This window comes from Camelus ferus, chromosome 5, assembly GCF_009834535.1.
Source record: "Camelus ferus isolate YT-003-E chromosome 5, BCGSAC_Cfer_1.0, whole genome shotgun sequence".
NCBI classification, from domain to species: Eukaryota; Metazoa; Chordata; class Mammalia; order Artiodactyla; family Camelidae; genus Camelus; species Camelus ferus.
Window position 1 is genome coordinate 41,481,450 of NC_045700.1, and position 27,104 is coordinate 41,508,553.

Below are 27,104 nucleotides of genomic sequence, written 5' to 3' on the forward strand. Positions count from 1 at the left end.
GCAGTAGAAAGTGAGGTTGCTGGGAACACAGAAGTAGAGTTGATTCTGCCTTAAACAGTCCTACTTGAATCTTCTAAGACACAAATGTTTTGGTTCCCTACCAGCAAGTCTGGGAAAGTGGTCTAAGCCAACATTCTAAATCTCTCTATGTCCCCATTTTCTCCAGTTGTTCTCAAAATTCTACTGCTTTGTGAAATGGGCCTCTAGGATTTCTGAATTATCCTTTGTTACTCCAACAAAATGAGCAAGTTGTAAAATGAGCCAAGATCTTCCTAGAATTGTTTTTTCTGGTAAACTCAAGAATCTGTCAGATCCTTGACCAAAAATTCCTGGCCAGTGGCCACATTCGAGCTCAACAAATAAAATAAAAAAGTATCCTTTGTTACTTCCCAGAGGAATGCAAAGGGATTCCATCATGCAACCAGATTCTATAACTTGTCTTCAATCTTAATGTCCTTGATGCAACTGGTTCCCCTGAGATGTAAGACCTGATCTCAATTTCTGTTTTAAAAAACCCAAAACTAGAAGTATACCTTGGAGCTCTTGGGGATCATTCACAGCCAGCTGACCTCCCAAAGTATTCTCTTAATCTGAAGTGAGACTGTGGATTTTCTTGGACCCTCATTGTTGCTCAGGTTCTCAGCAGTGGGAGTAAGCTCATAGATCCACAAACCATGCCCTAAATCTGCGACCAGATGGAAAAGCTCTGAACTCTATAGCTGTCATAAAAGGCCAACCATAAACCTCTAGCACCTAGTCTGGCTCTGGGTTAGCTTGAGATGAGTACAAAACCTTCAACAATGTACCAGGCCCAGGGTGGCTGACTAGATGTGACTGTGTCAAATCTGCAGTTCACGAATCTTGGGGCCTCTCTGAGGATGGAGAAGGGGAGAGGATGGTAGCCTCTGATCAACAGTCTGGTACTGAGAGCTGTAGGGAAAGAAAATCCTCTCAGTGCAGCTGATTTGAATTATACCAGCTCTTGAGTGCATATTAGAAATCTTCTGGTGCTAATATCGAAAATCTAAGAGCCAGAGGCCCAACCTAGACAGAAAATTTCTGAGTATCTTGGACTGCGGGTCCCTTGAGTTGAATCTAATATAGCCTGCTAGACAGAAAGTTTCCTTTGGCTGATAGCCACGCTTCACCCAACCACCTTTATAAAGCAAGCAAAGACATCATTACATTTTCTATAGTTGTTTTTTCTTGTCTGATATCCTAAATATGAGAACTGAAGCTTATACTGGAATTGCTGAGGCAAATACCTGCTTTAGAACATTACTTCTCCAGAAGATCTACATGCCTTTCACTTCTCTGGGCACCTCCTCCTCAGCTCTAGAATATTCCTTCTTCTCTGGGTGCCTGTTTGGCAATGACCTTACCAGATGTTGCCATTCTGCCACAGATGTCCTCGTGCAAAACAGCTCTAAAGTTTGAAAGTAAAAAAGGAAATGCAGCTGGGACATCCACCTTATCCTCTTGCTCCCAGTCCCCTCCAAAATAACCAATCTAGCCATTTCCTTCCACTCTTTCCTTTTGTTTCCAACCCACCAAATCTCATATTTAAGCAATATGACTAGAAGTCACAGGGTTCTGGGGACAGTCTGGGTTTATGCCTGTTGCTGAGAACTAAATTATTCAGGTCATTCTCTTTCCTTTCCAAAAGCATCTGAGTTAGATGATGAATGACACAGCCCCTCAATCAGTGAGCCAAATGCTTGACCTCTCTGTAGCTTAGTTTCTAGGGAAGAGGCTGTGAGGATAGATAAGCATGGCATTCTCTCTCAGCACCTGCAGCTGCATTTTCTTAGAGATAACGAAGCACACGGAAGAAAGGGGAGGCTAGAAGTCAATGTTTTTCCTTGCCCTCCTTCTCCCACTCCTCATTGCCTCCCTTGTCCCTCAGTTTGATTCCCAGAGCACAGCCTGCCAGTAATGCAGTCAAGCTGTAAAGACAGATTCTGCACATGTGGGATGTGACTGCCCAATGCAATCACAGCCCCCTCACTTTCATTTTTCCCACCTTAGGGAATTAAAACCACAGCATCTAAATAATCAACCTCTATGCTTTCTGGGAAGCTGGAGTTGATCCTAGGGGTGAGAAACAGATGCTAGAATAGCTTTGCCAAAGAGAATTATGAAATGGTCTATATATGTATTTATATTTAGATAAATATATAGAGATTGATATATAGATAATATATATTTGTTCTCCTATGCATTTATCAAAAGATTTAGGGTAGCTTACAAGGGTATGGACCATAAAGCAAGATAATATAAACTAAGAAAAAATGAAGCAAAAAAATAGGATGGCAGATTCACATAGTAAGGATAATTTAGCAAATGTTAATTTCACCCTGACAGGAAATAGGAAGTAAAGGGTAAAATGACTTCTCACTGTGTTTCCAAACTATTTTGAAACAATTATGTTCTCTATCAGACATTCACAATCCAACAAACCTCTTGCATCAATGACATTCAGAAAACTAAAAAAACAAGACAAAAAAACCCCACAAAGTAATGATAATAATGACAAGGCTGATAAACAAGTTAACTTGGGACTAGAAGGTACTGCACACTTAAGTGAAGGAGACAGAGTTAATGTGATTACTAACTGGAATCTATATTGTTGAGAATGTAGGAACCATACCTGCTTTCATGAAGTGACCAATTTAGATTGATATTTTTGTTCATTGGAAACACTTAACTGTATTTCATAGAAATATAATGGCTTATATTTCACTTTTCCCACATTCTATGATGACTCACAGCTAAATTCTCTGATGCAGAGCATTTTCCCTGAGAGCTCTCTGATTAGCAATTTTTTCCTCCAGAGTTTGAGCTCAAATGATACTAGATGCATTGCTTTATTTCTTGTGAAAGATATGAAAATACTGTCTTTTAGGAATCATTGTCTTTTAGGAAGCATAAGACTGTGAGGAAAGATGATTGAAACTCATGAAATTTTGAAAGATATGGATAAGATTAAAATAGTCAATAATTTTAACAGTAAAGCTCTAGAGACATAATTGAGACTCTTCTCAATGGATGCAATCTTTGGCAGGCCAGGATATGGAAGTAACAGCCCCTCTCACAGTTCAAGAGAGTGTGTCAATGAGTGCGCTTTTTTCCCTGAAGGACTCATTGGCAATACTTTCTAAAATAAAGTTGCATATACTCTTTTGCTCAGCAATTAAACTGCCCTATGAATATTTTGCTGAAGTTTGATAAGTCGTGTTTGCAAAGTTGTTAATCACAATATACTTTTAATTTCAAATACTGGAAAAAATCAGTGTCCACCCTAAAGAGTTAACACCATAAATTCCAGTATGTTGCTCTCATGGAACACTATTTAGTAACAGTGAATAATGATACAGACCTGTTCATGTTCACGTGGAAAGATTCCCCAAATAAATTATTTAGTAAAAAAACATAATGTTGAGAACAGCTTGCACTACATTCAAAGAACAGCTTTGAATAAAATGTTTTAGGAGGATCATATACATAGGGGCATACATGCTAGCATATGCGCAATGTTTTCCCTCTGGAAGGAAAAAAACTGCTATATCTACGGGGAGGCACTGAAAAGGTGTCAGGGGATTCTGCTGTTTTATGGTTAGTATTTCTATACTACTTGAACATAATTTACCATGTATGTGTACTACTAAAACCCAGAAATGAGAAGTTTACACACTGAAGGCTTAAGAATAAAGGACAGATTGAGCAGAACAATACCAATCCACCTAGAACTTTGCAGCTGTCTGTTCCCCTTAGCTTCAGCCAACCTGGTTTTCTGCTTTTGGATTATTTTCACATCAGCTGCTTACTTCCTGCTTAGCTTTGATTATCTGACTCCCACACTTTACTTCTCCCTGGCATACAGTTTATCTCACCTGGCTTAACTAACTTTTTCTCCTTTGTCCCTGGACCTGGAGTCTGCCTGCAGCTGAGTTCTGCAAGCATGTCAGCCTATTTTGGCTTCTTTATATCCACTTAATTCTGGACTCAACCCCTTCACCCTGACAACTTCAGCCAACACATTCCTAGAGTATGTCATCTTGCGGAAGAAAATTGTGAATAAGTAATTTTCTCAAAAAAATAAGTATGCATTGCTATCTTGTTTGAGTTTATTTCTTAGGAATTTTTATTCCAGACATTCTTCTGGATTTAAAAACTAGAAAAACAGTCTCATAAATAAATGAATACCAGCAAAAATCCAAAGGGACAGGTGCTATTTTTCCCCAGATAAAAAGTTCTCCATTTTGGAACTGAACTCTCCTCAAATCTGGTAAACTTGGATTCTGGTGATATTTCATTAAAACAGTCAGGAGCTGAGGTCTTTGCAAGTGTTGACCATCCATTCAGACTGGTATGACTTACACTGAGGAGAAGAAATCTGGATAAGAGTCTTCACACCTGCTGGTCTCTTTTCAAATTCATTTACAAGAATGAGCCCAAGGAAAGGTTAGTGGATGTCTAAATGCTTTGAGGGGATGCAGAACACTAAGAAATGGAGCCTCATCAGGGTGAACCATTATGACTGTCAGTGGTTGCAGAGAAGGGTTCCGGGAACATGAAGAAAAGCTGCCTGGGTTTTAACTATGCCCACTTGAGCTTCTCTATGGCAACCTCATGGTTCATTAGCAGGGTCCCTTGTTTCTATGGATATGATAATAACTTCCAAGCTGTGCCTGTCCAGCCCACCAAAACAAGCATGCTGGGGAAAGGCCAGAAGCTTTTGAGAACTAACTGTTCTAGTAACTGTAGTCAGTCAGACCCCTGACCAGAAGAATCTGGCCAAAGGCCATTTAAGAGCTCAAGAGGAAGGAATCTATTCTTGCCTGGGCTAGAATAACACAAAAGACAGCTTGTTATGCATGTAATGCATGTATTTTCTATAGTCATCAGTAATCCTGAGACCTTCTGGCCTATGGTTTTAGATGCCACTGAATCTGTGGAATACACAATTAAAAAAAAAAGTTCCAGAACTGGCACATTCACTGGAACCCTGGAGACCTCCCAGAACTGGCTGTTGACCTCTGCTCCTGATCACTCTGAAACAGTTGGTCTGCTTTTCCAGGATCTACACCCCCCCCCCCAACTACTCTAGCTTTTCAAATGTAGAACCAAACACATAGACAGCGACCTCTTCTCAAGTTAGAGAGCAACTAGAGAGGAGCCTGGAAACATTTAAGGGTGAGACCAGATACAGACCAGAGCCAAAGTTATAGCCTGCAAGGTGCTAAGACCATGCAGCCTCTGGGAGAACTTAGAGAATGAGAGGTTCATGAATGTGGAACCTCACTCTGGAATTTAAAGCAGAAGGGAAGGAATATTCCACTCAATATCATATATTCAACCGGGGACCATGGCCCCCAAATCAGCATCTTTTGATGTTCTAGGTTAAAACCAAGTGCTCTGGCCTAATTTCAGACTTTTAAAATCGGAATTTCCCTGGGCAGGGCCCTGGCTTCAGCATTTTTGTCAGCCTCCTGTTTGATTCTGGTACAGTCAGTCCAGCACCTGGCTGCCACCACAACCAAAACTCTCCACAGGGCTGGTTCTCCTCAGTCAGCAACCAGCTGAGTCAATCCAGTCAGAAATGCTGTGTATACAGCAGGGATATCTGTTTGCCAGATAAATGGGGGTTCCCCCATTAGCTTGGAGTGCAACTAGAATAAAACTGGCTTATAAATAGCAATGAATGAGCATAGAAATCATGATCCCAGCTGGGTGAAAAGATACACATCAGCTGAAAAACATCCCTAGAAGCCCTCAGACGAAAACTCTTGTCTTAAAGCTTCCCTTTTTCAGTGTTGCAGAGGTGAGACCTTGCCTGCATGGCCTTGATTAGCTCACACTACTAGCAGGGAAGGGGACAGCTCAGGGAAGAATGAGATCTGTCCGTACAAGTTAGTGTCATACAATGGTGGGTGACTGTCCATTGCTGATAGCTAGTCAAGTTGGGCATAGTTTACAGATGTCCTCTCGTAATAGACCAATCGTGATACAGGTGAGAGGAAATAATAGGACCAGACTCCCAGGAATCAAGAATGTCCATTTTATGCAAATTTCCCCACCACAAGTTTTCAAGAGTCTCTGGTGGTAGACATATGGCTGCGGGTCAGCTCTGAGGACCCCAGTTGCGTTGCAGAGCCTGAGTAATGAGATCTAGGGCGGGGGCATGTTAGGATACTTCTTCTCTAAGTAGAGAATTGAACAAAGTACTGTTGTTTCCATTTCCAGTGTGCTTTAGGTCTGTATTCATCCTACCTGGGCAAAAGTCGTGGGAGTGTATATCAACTGCCCCCTCAGAGCCTCTCCCACAGGAGGCTATGAGACAGAATTCCTGATTCATAGATGCTTAGCTCTGCGTCCCCCTCTCCAGTGGAAACTGACACACATTAGGTCCAGGGATCTGTCCATGCTATCTGGAATCTGTTGGTCCTTTTTCCTGAACCTACATCCAGTTTCAGGGTTTTTTCTTTTTGTTTTAAACCCATTGATGGTTTAAAAAAAAAAAAAAAAAGGAGCTCATAGTACCTCTCCTCTGATGGCAGAATTTTAATAAATCCCAGTAGTCAACAGTAGCACATTTATGCCAGACTTTGATTTCTCCTATCTTAATTAGTGGATCAAATAAATTCAGCAATATTCAATATACCTGATTGTTTCATGCAAAGGAAGACCACATACCTAAAACAAAATTTAAAACTAAAAAGAGAAAGATGTTAAAGCATATTTTGAGAATATTCAAAAGAGTTTAAATATGAATTGTCAGTCAAAGCATACACATTTTTTGAGGCTGGAGGTTCACAGGTTAGAATATACTTTAAACTGTACCGGTGGCAAAAGATCATGACCTGGTTTTGAATATCACTTCCTCTAGAGCATTCTAGTGAGGCCTGTCAAAGCCCCTTTTACTCTTACATTGAACTGGACTTTACATGAGAGCTAAAGAGTGAAGTGGATAAAAAAACAGAACAATTTCTTATACAAGCAACAGTTACACATGTTATTACCCTTCACAAAACCCTTCGTGTAATCTCTGTTGTTTCGTCCTTATTAGGATATGTAAATTTTTGATGCGTCATTTACAAATAAGAAAAATAAAGCTTAATCAAAAGTTAAATAATTTCAATTACACAAAAATGGAAATCAAGTTTTATCATTTTAAATTCAAAGTCTTCTTCACTGGACTTCCAGTACATCACTAATTAGCCAGGTAACCTCATCAAATTATTCCCCATGAGCCTTATCTTCTTTATGTGTAAAACTAGAGGCTGGATTATAGAAACTAATTAGGGCTGGTCATAGCAGGTATGGTGCTCAGAACTCTTTATGACAGGGCCCAGCTTCCTTCTATTTTGCTATAAACTACTTTCCTGAATGATAGCCAGGAAGAAAAATATCCACAAAAAGCACCGTCCAAACTGCTCCGCATTTCGAGAGATTTTTCTAGCCAACATCCAAACTTGACTCCATCATTTCCATTAATGAAAGGAGCCCATCAGTGTGTCATTCCTCATGTATTCATCATTTCTCCTCCTTAGACTGTTATCTTACGTATTGAAAGCAATATATAACCAGAGTCACAATGACCACATCGTCACTTCTAAAAGAAAACCTTCAGAAGGTATGCATATTACAAAGCTAAACAATGAAAAAAAAAAAACCTGTTGATCCAAACAATACCAAAATGCCCAGCCGTTAAAACTGGGCATGGTATTTCCCATCACATCTGCGCCTCTAATCTTATACTGTTGATTCTTACATAAATAGCACCAATCTCAAAATCACTAAGTTACTTGGAGTAAGAGATAATACTTCTTAAAAGAAGTATACTCCATCCTGCGTAAGCTTTTATTCCTTCTGTTCTATCATTGTGTCATGTAACCTAAAAGTCACTGCCATACAAGGTTTCTAGAAATTTTACACTAAGAGATCATCTTGGTTTCAGAAGCTTACCTGGTCGGATGAGAAAACTGACCACACATACATACAGTGCAGAGCAAACATCCACGGACCACTGCTGCTCTTGAAGTAGCTCTCTTAATTTGAGTCCAGAATCTTAATCTCCTGCTGGGGACCCAGGGGTGTGTAAGGGGTGGGGCAGGTGAGGTGGGTGGGAAAGGCTGGCAGCAGATGGCGGCTATCACCGTCCTGGGACTGGGCACTCAGCAAGAAAAAGGCACTTACTTGCTACCATGTGACGGGTCTCCACCAGCATCTAAGGGAAACCTGAGAATCTGGGCTCTTTGGAGCCCCTTTGTCCTCCTGGGCTTCTCCTTCTTCCAGGATCCCTCTGGTTTCCTGAGCTCTGGTTGCTTAGGAGGTGTTGCTAGGCTGGCGTCTGCCCTCACCAGCTGATGCTACTCAGGCCACGGATAGCTCAGCAGTAAACGGGCCCCACTGAATTGCTGGCTAGAAAGAGTCTCTGGGGCGGCTGCCCAGTCGCTGACCCAAGGACCCCTCCTGCCCAGATGCGCAGTTGAGCCGCGTCCGCCGCCTCGAAACTGTTTTTGTGTCCTTCCCACTCCTCCCTGCTCTCTCCAAGCCACGCCACCCTCTCCCCCGCCCTCATCCCCAGGCCTGTGCAAGACTTCAGCCTCCAGACCGGGAGTGGGCGGGGTGATGCTGACAGAGACCAGCAGCAGCGGCTGCTGCGGCTGGAACAGCAGCAGCTGCGGTGTCTCCTCCACCAGCTGCCAGGGAAGGGCGGGGCGAGAGGAGCGGGATGTGGCGGGGCGGGGAGCTGGAGAGGGCTGGAGGGCAAGAAGGAATGGAGAATACTAGAGCAGGGATGCAAATGGGGGTGGGGGAAGAGACGTGAATGGGGGAACAGGAGGGAGAGAAGACGAGAGGAAGCTAGCAAACTCAAGGCTTTACCTCGGGTACGGGCTCTCTCTCCTTGCCTAGCTACCCCCGTGGAGCCTGTCAGGGACAATTGTCAGCCTGCATCACTCAACTCTGGACATTGTTGTAGGGGGGGTGTGGGTGTGTGGGGGGGTGTGGGTGTGTAAGTGTGTGTGGGTGTGTGTAGGTATGTGTAGGTGTGCAGCTGTTCAGGAAAGAGTGGGTTGGAACTCCTAAAACCTTCTCAATCTAGATTTCTTTCCCACTCTGGTGAATTGAGACCCAAGGACAGAGGAACAATTATGCATATCTTGGAAAACTAGGGCACAATAGTGTAGTTTGGGGGTGAAGAAGGGAAGTGTTGGAGCTTCTTTCCCAAAGGGAGTTTGGAAAATTTTGCTACATCATAGAACATTCATTTTATAACCCAACCTTGTTCAAAAATGGTGTAGTTTCCTTAAAAAAAAAAAAAACCCTACAAACACACTTTGGAAAGATAATAAAAATGAGGAAAAGGGAAAGGACCTCATGTATATTTACAACAGGCTCAAATTTTATGTTCCAAGACATTGGATAGAAGAGTAAAGGGAAGCTAACTTAACATCAGTTCTGTGCAAACCATGTGAGAAACAGCATGTTTCATGATTCACAGAAAAGGCCTTGTTACATGTACTTTGTTTAAATTATACATTTGTTATAAAGATTTTAAATATACGCAAAAATACAAAAGAAGTGTAATAAACTCCTGTGTACTCATCACTCAGCCTCAACTCTTGTCAACATGTAGCCAATTTTGTTTTATCTATACTGACCCTTTCACCTTGGACTAATTTAAAGGTAGTCCAGATAGCATATCATCTTATCCAAAAATACATCAACATATATCTCTGAATGTTTAAGGACTTCTAAGAAACATAACCCAATACAATTATCACACCTAAAACTTAATAATCATTATTTTGTAGAGTCAAACTTCCATTTGATTTATTTTCAATAGACAATGTGCGAACTACCAGCTTCTCTTCCCCACACTTTGACAATACAAGTGCATTTTCTAGTGCACAGAACTTTTCTTGGAGCAATCCAACTTATGCATCTCTTCACATCCAGTAAAGGTCTATGACTCCTTCTGTACATTCAAACATAATGTAAATATCATAATATAAACTTAAACATAAAAACATCAAATATTTTAAAGCTCAAGCAAGAACTCTGACACAAAGAGAAGTACTGCTTTGTATAGTGTGCAGCTGTAACAGGAAACTCACCCCAAGATGTTGTGCAGACCAATAATAGAACAAGAGGCAAACAGAATGGAAACCAAGGATTTATCTTCTTAGTTGGACAACCATTTTTTGCTGTTGTTTTTCTGGAGCAAATATTTTGTCCCTACTATTAGATAATATTACTAAGTTAACTTGACAAATTTGGGCAATGATTATGCTCCCAATACTAAGCTGATGAGACCCGTTTGGGTTGCTTGGCAGGGGGAAGTGTGTTGGTGGGAGGGGTCAGTTGCTGTTTGTTTTCCACACTTCTGCCTTAAGAACCTTATAATCTTATGCTCTAAGCTGTGTCTCCTAGGTATACATATTCAGAAGACTGAAGTGTTAGACTGCATGCCCTACCTCATCAAGAGAAACCTCTTCTATCACACTACAGTTGAACCAGATGAGCCCCTGGGGGAATTATTTCCCTTGTGTCCTGATCGTGGAGGCTGTTTATTCTAACTTCAAAAATGTCCGTGTCTGGAGTGTAAATGGGCCAGGTGTTTTGATTCTCACTCTGCATCACCACAACCACTTTTGATAAAACTTTAAACAATTCTCCCCAAATACAAAGAAATCAAAACTCTTTCTTTGAAGGTATGTCTGCTAGCTGTGTCATCCTTTTCTTCTTCTGGACCAGCATTCATCTTTTGACTTTATAAATATTCTTATTTACGAAGGATTTATTTTGTGTTTGATTGTCTTCCCTTCCATCTGGACTTTATTAATATTACTCTTAACAACTTTCTTATCCATTTGGATGCCAACAACCATTTGGATGACACTTCCAATAGCCTAGCTTCTAATTTCCTCCCTAATAGATGATTTTTCTCCACTTTACATCAGCTATTAATTCCTGCACTCACACTTTGAACCTTGTCATAGACAGCAACTGCCTTTTTTTCTATAATATTTATCTGACATGTTAAATATCAGTTGCTTATTTATTTTTGGTCTAGTCCCACCAGAATGCATGCTGCATGACAAAGGGGGCTTGTTTATTCCCTAAGATAGTGTTTAGAACAGAGGTGGTAAAGTAGTGGGTACCCAGTAAACTTGTTAAAGGAATGAACACCAAGTGTACCCACAGTGCACTGTGTGCTTCTTAGAAGAATGTGGTGATTCACCACAGAAATAGATCATAGGGCACATGTAATATGAAGAATATGAAAATTGTTTGTTGATGTGCTTTCATTCTGCTTACTCTCTGATAACTTATATACTTTAATGTGTCTGTAATATACAGGTGTGAAAATTTCCCCTGGCTGCAGACTCTTGACACAAAGCACAGACATGACTGAAAAGAAGTGGTAAAAATAAGAAAAGCCCAGTTTTGTCTATGGGGAATGCCAGGGCACTCAGAGAGATAAAGCACTCATCATTGAAAACAAAACAAACAGAAAAACAAACAAACAAAAACCTTCTCTACACTTATTCTAGTCTAGTAAGGGAGAGGCATTGGTTTGGGATTGCTGTAAAAATCCAAGCCTAGATATTTTTAAGGATGAGTATAAAATAACCATATTGTAGAAACACATCGATGAATCACTCGAACTTTATGATTCTTAAGATTTTATATATTTTTAGCAAATGCTAGTTAACTTTCACATGTCGTGTAATATCACAGACAAATAGCTATGATCCTTTTTGTCTCAGTCAGGGCTGCAATAACAAAATATCACAAACTTGGTAATTTATAAATAACAGAAAATAATTTCTTACGATTTTGGAGGCTAGGAGTCTGAGATCAGGGTGCCGGCACACTCAGATTCTGGTGAAAGCCATCTTCTGGGTGGCCGACTGCAGGTTTCTCCATGTATCCACACTTGGTGAAGAGCTGAGACAGGAGAAATGCTCTCTAGTGATTCTTATAAAGGAACTAAATCCATCACCAGGGATCCACCAACTAACCCTAATCACTTCCCAAAGACCCTGTCTCCTAATACATCACATCAACATATGAATTTCTTTGGAGGGGGACACAAACATTCCATCTATAATACTTTCTTGTCAGTTTTTTTTATTATCCTCACTTACCTGCATCAAGACAGAGTTGCAAAGCCAGAATCAGTTCCTGATCATTAATTTTATTTGTATAGTATTCTACCTCTGATTTTGACTATTTATATGTTTGAATTCCTTAGGACTGTTCCAAGAAAACCTTGCCACAGTCTTCAGTTCTGTCTCAATTTCCAGAACTACAAGAATTTGAACAATAAAACTGTAAAAAGGTGTAATAGCTGCAGAGGAACAAAATAAATGTCTTGATTCTCAAGGATTCTCAGAAATGAAAGAACAGACCATAGATGGTAACAGTCAATTGGGGTTCTTTACAAAAAAGTAGAAAAAAAAAATCCTTTTAGAGATCTAATTTTCAGTCGATAAATTTCTAAATTGGTTCCAGTTTCTCAGATCCTCTGGGATATATGCATTTGAACACAATGCCCCAGTTTGATTCTTTCTAAAAATCTCGCAAAGATAGGCATAGTCAATAAAGAATATCAGTAAAAAGCCAAATTAAACATTAGAAATTAGCAGAGAAAAATATGTCAAACATTTAATTTGGAAAAGACACTCACATAGTCTAAGGTGGATCATTTTGTGCCTCTGTTTACTTCATAATTTGCTATGGTACTAAGAACCAGATTAGACAAATCACAGACACACTGGAGTTTGTGTTCAAAATGTTTTTGATCACAATGCATTCCATTTTGCAGTTCTATCAAGTAATTTCTAACCAGTCTTGGCAGAAGTCCAGAATATTTTCAAGAAAAATAATAAAATAGAAAACAAAGATAGTTAAAAAATCGCAGTTTCTGTGCCATTTATCTGGATATTCCATTATAATTTATGTGCTCGTATGTGAAATAGTTGAGTATGTGAACATCATATATAAAAATCAGATTTGACTGCTGTAACACAAACTTAAAATAACTGTGACTTAAATATGACAGAAATGTATTTCTCTCAAACCTAATAATCCAAGTATTAGCAGTTCAAGGCTACAAAATATCACTGAATCAAGGTTCTTTCAATTTTGTTGATCTATCTCTACTATATTATTATACTTGTTTGCATGATCAGGATGGCTCACATACACATTTGTATTCCAGAAAGTAGGAAAAAGGAATAGAGAAAATGGAATTTATGCCCATTTCACTAAAGGTTACAATCAGAAGTTTTATTTTATACATTCTTGAGTTCATATCACATTGGCCAGGACTTAACTCTATAGACACAACTATCTGCAAGGAAGACTGAGGAATGTCATGTTCATTCTGATGTCTATTCAGGGAGCCAAAGTTGAGGTTTCTACTAAGGTAGAGAAAAGTAAGAATAAATATTGGGAGATGACTAGTAACTTCTGCCACATTCTAACTAGACTGGATGCCCTCACTACACAGCAAATTAGAAAAAATTGTGTGACTACTAAAGATTTAAGAACTTACAGAATCACAACTAAATGTATCAACAAACACCTCTCCCCACCTAAATTAGAATTATCAGGCAAGAAATTCTGATTGAAGAACAACCAACTGAACAATGACAATATTAGATTCTAGTTTGTTTCCTCAAACACATTAGGTTTCTTGCCTATTAAGAGTGATATTGATGAGACTCAAGCTAATCATCTCTGCAGAAAGCTAGAAGATCTAAGAAATTAAAGCGACCTGATTATCTTGCAAATAGGCAAGTTTGGCTGCTGAAAATAGGAAGTTGTTTGAAAATCTGTAGGCCACCAGAGGTCCAACTCTAGCTCACCCTGCTAACTGCCTTATTCCTCAACTCATGGTAGGAGGATTGTGAAAAATTTGGATTGTAGAGAATTGAAATCTGAAATATGTAACACAGAGGAGAATAAAGAGAGGTGCTGGACTGAAAAGAATAACCCGAATACAAGTTTGCATTCTAAATGATGAGACTCTCTCCTTAATCAGCACTCAGAATTCTGAGTCACATTTTACATTTCAGCAGGGAGATTCTAGGATCTTCCTCTGGGAAAATCTGACTTATCCCATGGGATAGACTCATTGATACTGATATTTTCATGTCTTCAACAAAAAATTTAACTGATTGCTGGATCATTCTAGAATAAAATCTTGTAGTCCACAAGATTTACTTCCCCAACCTTCAAACATATCCAACTGGTTACTTAGTGATCACTAAATGAGAATTACTGGACATTTGAGAAATGGCTTCAGCATAGCAGAGAGGAACTGAACCAAATGTATTGAACAGAGTAACTCTGTGGAGGTAGAGTCAGAGCAAGGCCCAGAAGAAAATTCCAAGAAAATATAATTAATGCAAGAAATAATATCAACATACCCAAGGACCAAGGATAGAATGTCCTATTTTAAAGGAACAGTATATGAAAGAGTTCTTGGAATCTTAATCTACGAAACATTATGATGAGGAGGAGGAAGATAATGATGGAAGTATTTGAATAATAAAATTGTGGAAATCACCAAGAATGTACAAAGACATAGACAACAGGATTTTAAACATAAAATCAGAGAGTACATTCCAAAGTTTCAACCTTCAACTGGCAGGAAATCCAGAAAGAGAGAATAGAACAAGTGAGAGTAAATTATCAAATCAAATACAAGAAAATTTCTCAGAATTGAAGAACCCGTGTCTCCCAAGTAAATAGGCCCACAGAGGGCCCAATCAGTTTAAATAAAAAATTTCCTGAACAAAGAAAATCATAATGAAATATGAGAATTTTAAAATATAGATAAGATTTTAAAGGCCCCAGACCAAAAAAAAAAAAAAATGAGTTATATACCCATTGCCCCAATATTATTCTCCAAAAAAATTCTCCAATAAAATCAACCAGAATTCCTATGAGATGGCTGATTCTAGGACTGGGCAGGAATTATATAAGATGAGTCTGGAGCATTGCAGCACCAGAAAGTAAGAAAGTGCTCAAGAAAACTTCACATTAATGGGGGTATGTCAAAACAAAGGGGACGTGGGAGCCAACTGAAAGAGCTACTAATGTCCAAAGCTGGAACGATTCGAGCAACAAAAGAAATAAAGCAGAGTTGAATTATAACCCAAAGTATAAAATATCCATGAGTCCATACTGATATAAATAAATGATTGAATAAATTAATAAATGTGGGAGAAGAGACAAATCTCCCATGCAGAAGAATTCTGAATAATTTATGTAGATTCTCCACACTAAAGGAGAGGGAGCATAACTCCTCACCTCTTAAGTGTGGGTTATACATAGATACTTCCTTCCAAAGGGTACAGTATGGGAAAAAGAGTAACTTTGCAGTGCGGAAACCTACCTCAGCCAGATGATCAAGGTCAACATCAACAGTCATAAATCACGTTGATAGTATGTGCTCTTGAAATGACCTGATGAAAACAGCACTTTACCTCCGTGATCTTCCTCCCAAAACGTATATCCCCAGACTAGGGGAAAAACATCAGACAAATTCTGATAGAGCAACAACCTACAATATACCTGACTAGTTTTCCTAAAAACTGTTAAGGGCATCAAAACAAGGAAAAGTCTAAGAAACTGTCATATCCAAAAGGAGCCTAAGGATATGATAACCATATGTAAATATGGTAAGCTGGATGGGATCCTGGAACAGAACAAAGGACATTGGTTTAAAAACTAAAGAAATTTGAATTAACTATGGCTTTACTTAATAATTATGTATCAATATTTGTTCATTAATTGTTAACAAATGTACCACACTAATATAAGATGTAAATAGTAGGGGAAACTGTGTGTGTGTTGGGGGATGGTATATGGGACTCTCTGTATTATCTTCTCAAAAATTTTTTTTGTAAATCTAAAACTGCTGTAAAGAAATAAAGTATTATGAAGATGGAAGTATAATGAGAAACAGGATATTCTATAGTTTCAAAGAATCTAGTCACAAAATAGGCTTCAATTACAAGGGAAAAAATAGCAACTTTATAGTGGAGTATCCTGACAAGAGGCCAACATAATGGAATGATCAAAATTAACATCACCAATAATAAGACATGCAGTAATTTTCCCAAATTATCATAAACTCAATTTAATCTGGAGAACACACATGGCAAACTCAAATGGAGTGAGAGTCTACAAAGTAACTGGCTCATACTCTTCAAAGATGTCAAAGTCATTAAAGGCAAAGAAAGACCAAAGGACTGTCATAAATTACAGAAACCAAGGAGGCATGACAAGTACATATAATGAGGAATTTTAGATAGGATCCTGATCCAGACATATGACATTGGTGGGAAAATTAGTGACATTCTAATAAAAACTGTAGATTAAAACCACAACAATAAAGGATTTGGCTATAAATGATATAGTATTTATTAGTTGCTGCATTGGGATCCAAAGGCAACGGGGTAGTAAGTTCAAATATCTAGAAAAAAATTATTACCAATCTAGTATTTTACACACAGCTAAACCATCAGTCAATGTAAGAGAAGGATACAAATAATTTTCAAACACAAGAGTTCTCAAAACTTTATTTTCCATGTTCTTTTCTATCTGTGCATTCTTACTTAAGAAGTTACTGAAAAATGTGACTTAACCAAGGAGGGAACAATATAAAAAATGTTCTTGGGATCTAATAAACAGGGTTTCAAAATGCAAAGAAGCATTTCCTCATGAAGAGAATGAATGTGACAGGATGAGGGAGGCATTGCAGGCCCCGAGGGCACCCAGTCCAGGCTGAAGGTGGAGGTGCAGGTGGTATTTTAGAGAAATGTTAAAGAGTGTGAGACTACTTAGTCAAAAGTTTAAAAAATAAGAAAGTTTAAAAGTTATTTAAATGTTAGCCCTAGAAAAGACAAAAACACATATATGTAAGAAAATATGATTATGGTACTCTCCTTGATCTAGCAGAATTATAAAAGCAACATTGTGGGTTTAATCTGTGTTATACAGCAACGTTGGCATGGGTAGGGGTGAAAGAAAGGAAAAATGCTAATTTCCATAGTAGAAATGTGATAGATAGTATCTAAAATTGATGAATCAAAAAAGAGCAGTATCCACAAATTATTTGTAAATTTGGTAGAAGATTAAAGATAGAAGAGCTAAAATGACTCAAAGGGTTGCCTGCCTAAAGTCAAGAAGATGAGAGGGTTTGATATATGCCTTTTAGGACTATTTAACTTCTTAGCCTATGTTTTTTACTTTAGTAAAACATAAAATTAATTGAAAATAAAGTTAATACATGACTTCCCAGGAACTTACCACACCAGCATGAAGATGTAAACAACATCCCACCTCTCCCCCTGAGGGCTGCTTTATCTCTTCACCCCACAGAAGAAAAAACAGATTTGAAGTGAGGATTTCACAAAATAATTTTTAAGAGATGACGCTTCAAAGAGATGGCATCCCCATCTTTTCACCTCACCAGAAATGAGAGGAATTTCCACAAAGCCACCAAATCTTAAAAGCACTCTTCTCTTATAAGTGAATATTGCATTTATAGCCACATATGTCCAAACTCCACTCCCACATTCAAGGAAGCCTGCCTACAAACTCCATCTTGTGACCCCTTGTAAACAAAGGAAAACAGAGTGTTGCTAACCACCCAGTTCTGTAAGGATTTAGTTGTTAGCCACTGTCTCTGACTAACAGTGCACCCCAAGAGGAGTTCAGGATTAAAACAGGATGAGGCCCTCTGTGCTTTGGATAAACATGCTTCTCATAGATAATTAAATGTATATCTCAGGAAGAGTTTAAATGAACCCAGATTCTTGCCTCTTTCTATAAACTGGAAAACACTAAAATGATTAACTTGAGATACCTGTTCTTTGTGACTAACAGTAATCTTTTACCACGATGTATGCTTGACTGCATGTATTCCCCAGCCAAGATCCACATACCAACTGGCTTTTCCCCTACGTCTTGGAAGCAATTTCCTTAGAGCTACTGAGCAGCTCTCTTGCGGGCTATAGTCTTCACTAAGGTCCCTGAATAAAACTTAAACTCACAACTCTTAAGTTGTGCCTTTTTCTTCAAGTCATAACCCCTCTGCTAGCAACTCTCCCCCAGAAGTAATTGCATCTATTCCAGAAACAGAATGTACTTGTCCTTCAGGACCCCCACCCCCCATACTCCCAACATTACAGCTGATGGAGGGAACAAATCCTGAGTGAACCGATAGTACAGGAGGGGTCTGTTTTGCCAACACCATCTCTTCTGATGCACAACAAACATCAGCTAAGGTCAACAGCTATGTCATCTAAACCCAGCATTCTGAAATGTCTGTAAATGGCAGAGAAATCAGGGGTTTTTTTTCCTTTACCACACTATACAAAAAAGAATTAACTATTGTTTCTTTCTGAGTCAGCTTCTTCTCCAACAGTATGCCAAGCCATTTTGCCTCTTGCTTTATTTTCCCTTCAACTGTTTATCCTTCATTTTAAAAATCCTTAGGAAACCCTTTGCTGCCTCCTACCAAACCAAGTTAATTACCCCAGCTATGGGCTTTCATATTACTTATTGTAATTAAGATATTACCTGTGTCACTATTTGTTTAACTTACATCTTTTTCTCAGGAATCAGTGAATATATTATTCTTACCACTGAGCTTCAGTATAAACTTTGGAGATTGAAGAATTGTTGTACATGTTACCTATAAAACAAGATAATAATAATGTACTAATGTCTAAAGTCATTGGGATGATTAAATGATGCAATGTATATAAGTCTCATTGACTTATAATAATTACCTAATAAATATTATATTTTATTGTTATTAGACTTTTTATTACAGATTATTAAGGAACAATCAGAACAATAACAGAAAAACAACACAATTTCCAAACATCTACTTTACAGTAAAATAAATATAAAGAGGTTAAAGGAAATAGTACCACATTGTAATTAGACAGGCTTCCTAGGAAATATGACTACTTAATATAAAGTATAATGAGGATTTTGGACACACCAGAGAAAGGCAGAAAATAAATTATGCATGATGAGTAGAAAATGTACAAAATTATTAAAATTATACTGCACTGGGTCTTTCTTTGCATAGTTCTGGTCTTGATACAAGTAAACACATGTAAGAATAGTAAAACATAGTACTAAGTGTAATCAGCTTGTAGTAAATGCTTAATTAGTATTTGCTGATAAATTAATTTATAATTAGTGTTTTTAGATAGTTTCCACAAAATATAATATATTGCTTAACAGAAACATTTTTCTATGTAGAGGCCATATTTGGCAAAAATATTTGGAGAAGTACTGGGTGAAACCAAGAAGAAATTTAAAGCTCTGTAAACAGTTTTGCAGGAGTCTCAGTTTGATTATTCATGACTGCTTTTCTCTGCATATACAGCCTTTCTTCCCTATGATGACCCAGACTCAGGCTTTTTAACTCTTTCCTAAGATTTACTTCGCCCCTCTCTTTCTGATTTCTTTTCTTATCTTCCTCCTCTGGGACCTTGCTCAATCAATTTTCTCCCTTTATCTTCAAATTCTTTTGTTAGACTAACCTATAGACATGCTACAGGAAAAGGCACAAATGCACAAAACTAGAAAGTTTTGCACTTAGTTTCATAAGATTCATGAACCAGTCTAAAGTCCATTTATTAATCTTACAGTAGACAGTGCAGTGAAACAAACTCCTGGTCTTCTGAAGGCTACCATTCTTTCTTTTCTCCGCCACCTTAAAAGAACAGCTTATACCTGATGTTGTTGCTTCCTCCCCATTCATTCTTTCATTCTACTCTGGAATTTGGCTTTAGGCTTTTTCTCTCCCACTGAAATGCTCTTGCCAGGGTCACTAAGAAGAGCATTTTATGTGAATAAAATACCTTGCAAAGGGCACACAGGTTGTGGTTTTGGTCTCTATAAATTGCCATATTTGTTTATCTTTCCTTCAGTTTATATTTTCACAAGTATTTTGCAAAACTTACACCACAAAAATTAAAACTGGACATGTTTCAATGTTGATTAACTGACATTATGTATTACCATGTCATAATTCAGTAATTTCATTTTGTTAACAATTGTTTACCCTCTCTGGAAAATTATGATGTTATGTTGGGATATTGGAAAGTGAGCAGGCACTGAATAATTTTATGAAAAAAGATTTGCTAAATGTCAGAATCAATGGACTCTTTTCATTTTCCATCTGCCTAATACCTCTATTGTATTATTATTTCCTTCTTGAAACTATCTTTTTCTTTGTGTTTGCTGATGCCACACTTTTCTAGTTCGATTTCTCTGACACATCATCTCAAGAGACCTGGTTTTATTCCAGCTCTTTCTCTAGACCAGAGCTATCCAAAAGAACTCTCTGCAGTGATGAAAATGTTCCATATCTGTCTAATACAGTAGTCATTAGCCACATGTAGCTATTGAGTATTTGAAGTATAGCTAGTGAAATTGAGAAACTGTAATGCAAATTTTTATGGTCTTGTAATTGATTTAAATTCAAATAGTGATGTGCGGCTAGTGGCTACCATACTGGACAGAATAGCGTTAGAAACGAACACGATCTTTGAGAAGACATTTTTCTTTTCAGTTGCTTCATTTGCAAAAATAAAAATGTCAGAATAGCTCATATCAATGATTATACTTTCAGCTCTAAAATTTTTATTGTGCTCTGTCACATTTAAACAATCATGATTTTCTGAAAACAAAAACTGCAAAGAGTTTCCTTTTTATGATTTGAAGCAGTTTGAAGACTAGAGAAGAGAATTAGCACTCAGGTATTGGCATTTATTCAGATAGCATTTGCATAAAGGGAGTAAAATGCCATTTAAGAAATTATAGTTTAGTTGCTAAGACAGTAGATCTGAAAAGTTTTTATTAAGAAAAATAATTTGTAACTGTATGAATGATGGATATTAACTAGATTTGTTGTGAACATTTTACAATATATACATGTATTGAATCACTGTTGTATATCTGAAACTAATACAATGTTATCTGTCAATTATATCTCAATTAAAAAAAGAAATTATAGATTGCTGTTGTAAGGGACATAAATATCATAAATATTAGCTATTTCAATTTTAACTGAATTAGGAACCACTGACTTAAATGAGGTAACAGAACTACTAAATGCTGGATCCAGTAATTATTCCACTTTAAATGCCTATGAACTGTGCACATTATTTCTTAGGGAATTTCTTCAACATATTTTTCAAGGGTCTGCACACAGTGGGCATTGAATAAATGTGAATGATTAAAAATGCTTCAAATTAAGTTTTACCCTTATACACATTATATTTTAAATAAGACAATGCCCTACTGCCCCCTGGTGGTCAAATTAAACCTTAACTGCTACATGGTCTACCTCCCTCTACAGTACATTTCCATTGTTTCATTTAAGCCTTTTCTTTTTAGAGATACTGTATTGTGCAAAATTTGGTTCAGAAAGATTTATTTTCATTTCAGCTGAAATTTTGGTGAGATTAATAATTATACTTTGCATGTTTGAGTTGATTTAATTGGTATATCTGAAATAATTCCTGTCTAAAATGTAAATTTCAGTCTCTATTTGCTCTCTTTACCTCATTCTCCTTCTTCCTTTGCTCCTTTCCTCTTCTCTTTCCCTCATTAATAATACATTGATGTACATTTTCAGTGATGCAAATTCATTTAGCTTCCCTTTTGCCCCTTCTGTTCAAATTAACTATAAGGAACAGCAAAAATAAGATATTATTATACATTCAGAGTAGACAATAATCTCTAGTGAGTATCCAGTTCAACTCCTTCATTGTAAAAGTTAAGATATATTTCACAAGTCACATTTACGATAATAGAGTGTCAATAATAGGGTGTTAGATGTCCTGCCCACCACTCAGGCCTTTTCTTTCTTAATTCCTTCTTAAGTTTCCATCTTGGTTGTCTTAAAGCAGAAAGGGGCTTTGCATTGCTAATCTTATATACTATTATTGGTAGAACACCAACCATGTTCCAGATACTGTATTAGGCACAATGTAGACCCTTCTTTCCATTATGAAAATTACAGTCTAATAGAGGCTACAGATACATAAATAGGACTTACAGTGTAATGTGATAAGTGCATTAAAAACAAATAGAAGGAGGATCAAGAAAAATTGTTTCGAATCTATATGGCAAGGATCAAAAACACTTCTCGTCAGCATTGGTGGCTAAGCTTTAACCAATGCAGCAATTTCAATAACCCCATGATAGTTAGGTTGTAGCTACAAGAGTTTGGCCATGAGGTATAAAAGCAAAGAATTTATCTTTCTACGGGCCATGCATGTTTAGAAATAGGGATTGATGTATAAAAAAGAAAACAAAAACAAACTCATTCTCTTCCTGATTAAATACCTGAGCCTCCCCTAACCTAGGCATAGGAAAAGGTAAGGAAAGACAAGAGAGAAATAAGTAAGCTGGTAGGAGGCCATTGGAAGATTTTACAATCATTTCAGTAAAAAACAGTAGCACTAAAGAGCTTCAAAAAAGAACCACATTGAAATTCTAGGCAGACTATAGGGAATTTAAATGAAATCAGTGCTCAAACTTTATTTTAATAGGATAATTTGTTTTAAGAACTCAGAATGCAAGGGAATTTTTGTTACATTTAGGGGGAGGGTAGTTGCAAAAAAGTGGCCATTTATATTGGAATCTGGGAAGGAAGAACAACATTTTGAGGGGTCAGAATTAGTTGCAAGTTCAGGTCTTGTTTAGAGAAATATTTATTTTAGGAAATTATGTTTTGTCTTTTCATGATAATTGAGAATTTGTTTTTTGAGACAGCTATAATTGCAAATTTTAAAATTTATACAAATACTATAATTGTGACTAAAAGAACTTTCTGTGTATAATCGATTGCAATTGCTTTTTGGCTTCCACTCTTGTAGTCATTAAGAATAAATGTCAGTATTTGTAATGGCACAAAAATTAGTCTTGCTGCAATGGTAATGATTTTCAATAGTCCAAGAACAGGGAAGAAAAACAATGCATTTAGAGAGTGAAGCTAATGTAAGAAATATATTACTACTTAGGCAATTCTTGGAATCTTGGAACCTTGAAACTAAGAGTATTGTGATTATCTGAGAACTCACAATTGTAACTGAAACACAATGGCTTTATTTTACTTCAAATCAGTTAAAAATTACTAATAATTAAAATATTTATTGAGAACATTATGTACAATACATTCTTTAGTTCAAACTCAAACTTATGGTAGGTATTCATTTTATGGAGGGTTAATTATTTATTGAAGTCAGAGGCATAATGGAGTATGTGAATAATGTAGTATATTGTACTCTTCAATAATTTGTTTGCTTGAAAATAGCCCAGATTCTCTTTTTAGTTAGGGCTCCTTACTCTCCTCACCTAGTTTCCTTACAACTGAGTTATTCTCACTTGTTTTGAAACTTCAGTTAATCCTGAATTGCTTACTGGGTCCCAGTTACTTGGGGGCAATTCAGCCTGTGTTCCTCTGACATTCAACAGAGCTGAACAATGATGCTTCTACTTAAGTAATTCTAGGCTTTCCTATCTGTAGATAAGTAACTAGACCATAAAAAATAGGCCCCCATATCCAGAAAAATGCAGGACACTAATTTTTTTCAATTAAAAATATTCCCAATTCTGCAGGTTGGAAATCCAGATGAAATGTCATTCAGGGTATCCTTAAAGGGGAAATGAATTTATTAAACAGTAGCCCACAAAGAGCAAAAGCATGGACAATTTGGAGCTCTCCTTTGACAATTGCCATTGCAGCCAGTATTCATCCAACACATATTATACGCCGAGCTAAAGGCTCATAAGGGAAGTAAGATTATCATCTCAGCACATGTAGAGTCCAGGTAGACTTATTCCAGGGTCCATGTTCTTAACCCCTAGTATAACTTTTTAACCTTTATATTCTAAGCCAATTTATAGTCCCCAAAATTTGGTTTGCATAAAAATAGCTGAAAGTAATTACTGCAAATCTAGTAGATATGGAGTGAGGTCCAGGGATTAACATTTTAATTGCAATCCAGATTACAAGTGTAGACATTCTGAAGTACTAGGATATACCAGTTTGGTAGGGATCATGAATGTAACAATGGAGTTACTTTGTACACGTGAGCATCAGGTATTTGGTTTGCGTTAGTTGAGGAGCTAGCTTTTTTTACTTAGTACCTTTCATCCACCATCAGCTGCCTCTACTCATCATTGCCCAGCACCAGGCAAGCTCCCTTCTAGGGATGCTCTATTTATCAAAAAAAAAAAAAAAGGCTTCTAAACATTCACTTTTCCTAATGTAACTGCTTTGGCTAGGCATTGACATCTTAGAATAACATGCTAGAGTTGGAAGAACATAATGCTTTTCACAGGCCCACTGGGACTGCTGAGTGGAGAGTATTGAAAAGAAACACTTTCCAAGCTTTACTAAAAGCCATCAGTGACAAGTTAAATTCTAATCCATCTTCTAAACACAATTAATGGAGATGCTAAGAGGAATGGAAGGATGGAAGTAGCCATCTCTTATGTAATAACATAATTTCCTGTTTCATTGTAACTTTTATGTAAAAGAAAAGTGTTAAACAACTTGTAAGCCAATTAGTATATTGGTAATTTTTATTCCTTGCTTCTAACCACCCGTTCTCCAACTTTACTCTTTTCTAAATGTATTTCTAAATTTATTTTACAGCAAGTATTATTTATAACCATATAAACTAGTTTCAATTTAAGTCATCACATCAAGTTTTATAATGCCTGAGAAGTGCATAGCACACTCAAGATAGGTTAACACAACTAGTGAGTGTACTCTAAGAAGTGCTATAAAAATATGAGACAAAAAATGTGTTTGGGTAGAATTATTCATTTTGATAAAGCTGTGCTATTAGCATTGGTCTTATTAATATATTCTTAATTTCAATATATGATTTATTTTTTGAATGATAAATTACTTGGGAATATTAACTTGAAGGTGCTCGGCTGGGAGGTGTATTCCAGATCTTAAAAAATGTAGTATGGAATTTGCAAAAAATCAGGGAGTCAATCTAACAATCTGTTACTGAGTATCAAACTGAAAACCAGCAAATAATTTTATTCATTGAGAAGTCAACCCTGGAAGTATGGAATGTATTTCTAGTTTAACAGGCAGACGTGGGCTATATAAATATATTGGGCACCACTGATTGCCACCACAGAACTCACACTCATGTATGTTTCCTAGACCAATTCTTTGGTCACAGTTGCTGTAAATCCAACCTAATGCTGAATTTTGCAATGCTTGCTCCTCCCACCACTTCTGTCTCAAAAAAAAAAAAAAAAAAAAAAAAAACTTCCACACAGCCGGTGGAGGAATTTGGCTTCCCTATGGGAGTCAAAACAGTCAGGTGAGACATCTGGAAGTGAAGGCGAATTAATTCCCTTTGGGGAAAACTCTGACTGGAACAGAAAAGAGGCCAGAGGGGACCAAAATACATCCCTCTTAACATCCTCCTGGTTTGTATTATTTGAGATGCAGTAGTTCCATACTGCTTCTACGAAAATACTCAGAAAGGCAAAGCTGCAAGTCATCCTTGTTAGAAAGCTGTGGCTGCCTTACTCTTGCATATCTGTTCTCATCTTAAAAAAAAATCAGAACTTGAAGCAAAGCTATTTGCTTATGCTTTCTCAGTGAATGCAGTCCCTCAGACCTCAGTTTCTGTGGTGTTGGAATCATCAATAAAAAACTGCACATAAGCTTTTACTTCAGATTCTATATTCTTTGTAATCTTACCTAAGACAATTTGGCTGGCTGGGCAGTGTTTATAACATACTTTCAGTCCTAATGCAAGTTTCAATAGGTATAGGGGTTTGTTCAGCTCCCATTGAAGGGAGCACGGGAAGCCCTACAGAAATATACTTCACCAAGAAGCCTGAGTTAGGGAACACAGAAGTTGTTCCAATTGGGAGAGTTATACGCTCAAAACCATTTACTCAACGCTGTCTGAGTGTTGCTAAAGATTTGGAATCGTGGTTGGTAGGTATAATTACAGACTTTAAGAATAAGAAGCCTTCTTGAAAGGCAAGGGAAAGGAAACATGATAATATTTTTAAAAAATGAAGCTGGGAAAATCAAGACACAAAAGAGGCAAATGGTACAGAATTCAGCTGAGAAGGAGTCCTGACTTGGAACAGGGAGTCTGGAATAAACTGCTTTATTCACGTCCCACCAGCTTTCCATTCTTGAAGACTCATCAATGTAACCATTGCATATTATCATTTTACTATATTATTGGATTTGATTTGCTAATATTTTGTGTAGGGTTTTGCATCTATAATCATGAGAGACATTAGCATGCGATTCTTCTTTCTTATAAAATCCTTATCAACACTGGATCCATGGTTATGCTGACCTCATACCAGAATTTAAGTAGTTTTTCTATTTTCTGAAAGAGATTATGTATATGTCTAGAAATGTTCATATGTGAAATAATGGCTTTAATGCCTTATTCAATTGCTTAAATAGGTCCTGGAGAATGTCATTCTAAGTGAAGTAAGCCAGAAAGAGAAAGAAAAATACCATGTGAGATCGCTCATATGTGGAATCTAAACAAACAAACAAACAAAGCATAAATACAGAACAGAAATAGACTCATAGACAGAGAATACAGACTTGTAGTTGCCAAGGGGGTGGGGGGTGGGAAGAGATAGACTGGGATTTCAAAATTGTAGAATAGATAAACAAGATTATACTGTATAGTACAGGGAAATATTTACAAGATCTTATGGTAGCTCACAGAGAAAGGAATGTGACAATGAATATATATATGTTCATGTATAATTGAAAAATTGTGCTCTACACTGGAATTTGACACAACATTGTAAAATGATTATAAATCAATAAAAAATGTTAAAAAAAATTTCTTAAATAGGTATAAAACTATTTACATTTTCCATTTCTTCCCAAGCCAAATTTGGAAAATTGTATTTTTAAGAAATCTGTCCACTTCATCTAAATGTTTAATTTATTGTAATAGAGCTGTCCTGCTATACTCTCTCTTATCTTTGTATTCTGGAATATGTAATGATGTTCC

General features: G+C 37.2%; 1 protein-coding gene and 1 pseudogene across 3 annotated transcripts in view; both read right to left on the reverse strand.

Annotated features, from left to right (window-relative positions):
- SCN7A (sodium voltage-gated channel alpha subunit 7) overlaps window positions 1-8,700 on the reverse strand; it is a 70,837-nt gene extending 62,137 nt beyond the window's left edge. Inside the window, exon 1 of one of the 3 annotated variants that reach the window (XM_032479615.1) lies at window positions 8,200-8,700. In XM_032479615.1, the coding sequence (XP_032335506.1) occupies window positions 8,200-8,230 (31 nt within the window). In that variant the 5' untranslated portion in view covers window positions 8,231-8,700. Of the gene's footprint in view, window positions 1-7,968; window positions 8,054-8,199 lie in introns of those variants that run through there. The other 2 variants (XM_032479614.1, XM_032479616.1) reach the window with 2 other exon arrangements.
- Window positions 8,373-27,104, reverse strand: part of LOC102511552 — a 36,363-nt pseudogene continuing 17,631 nt past the window's right edge.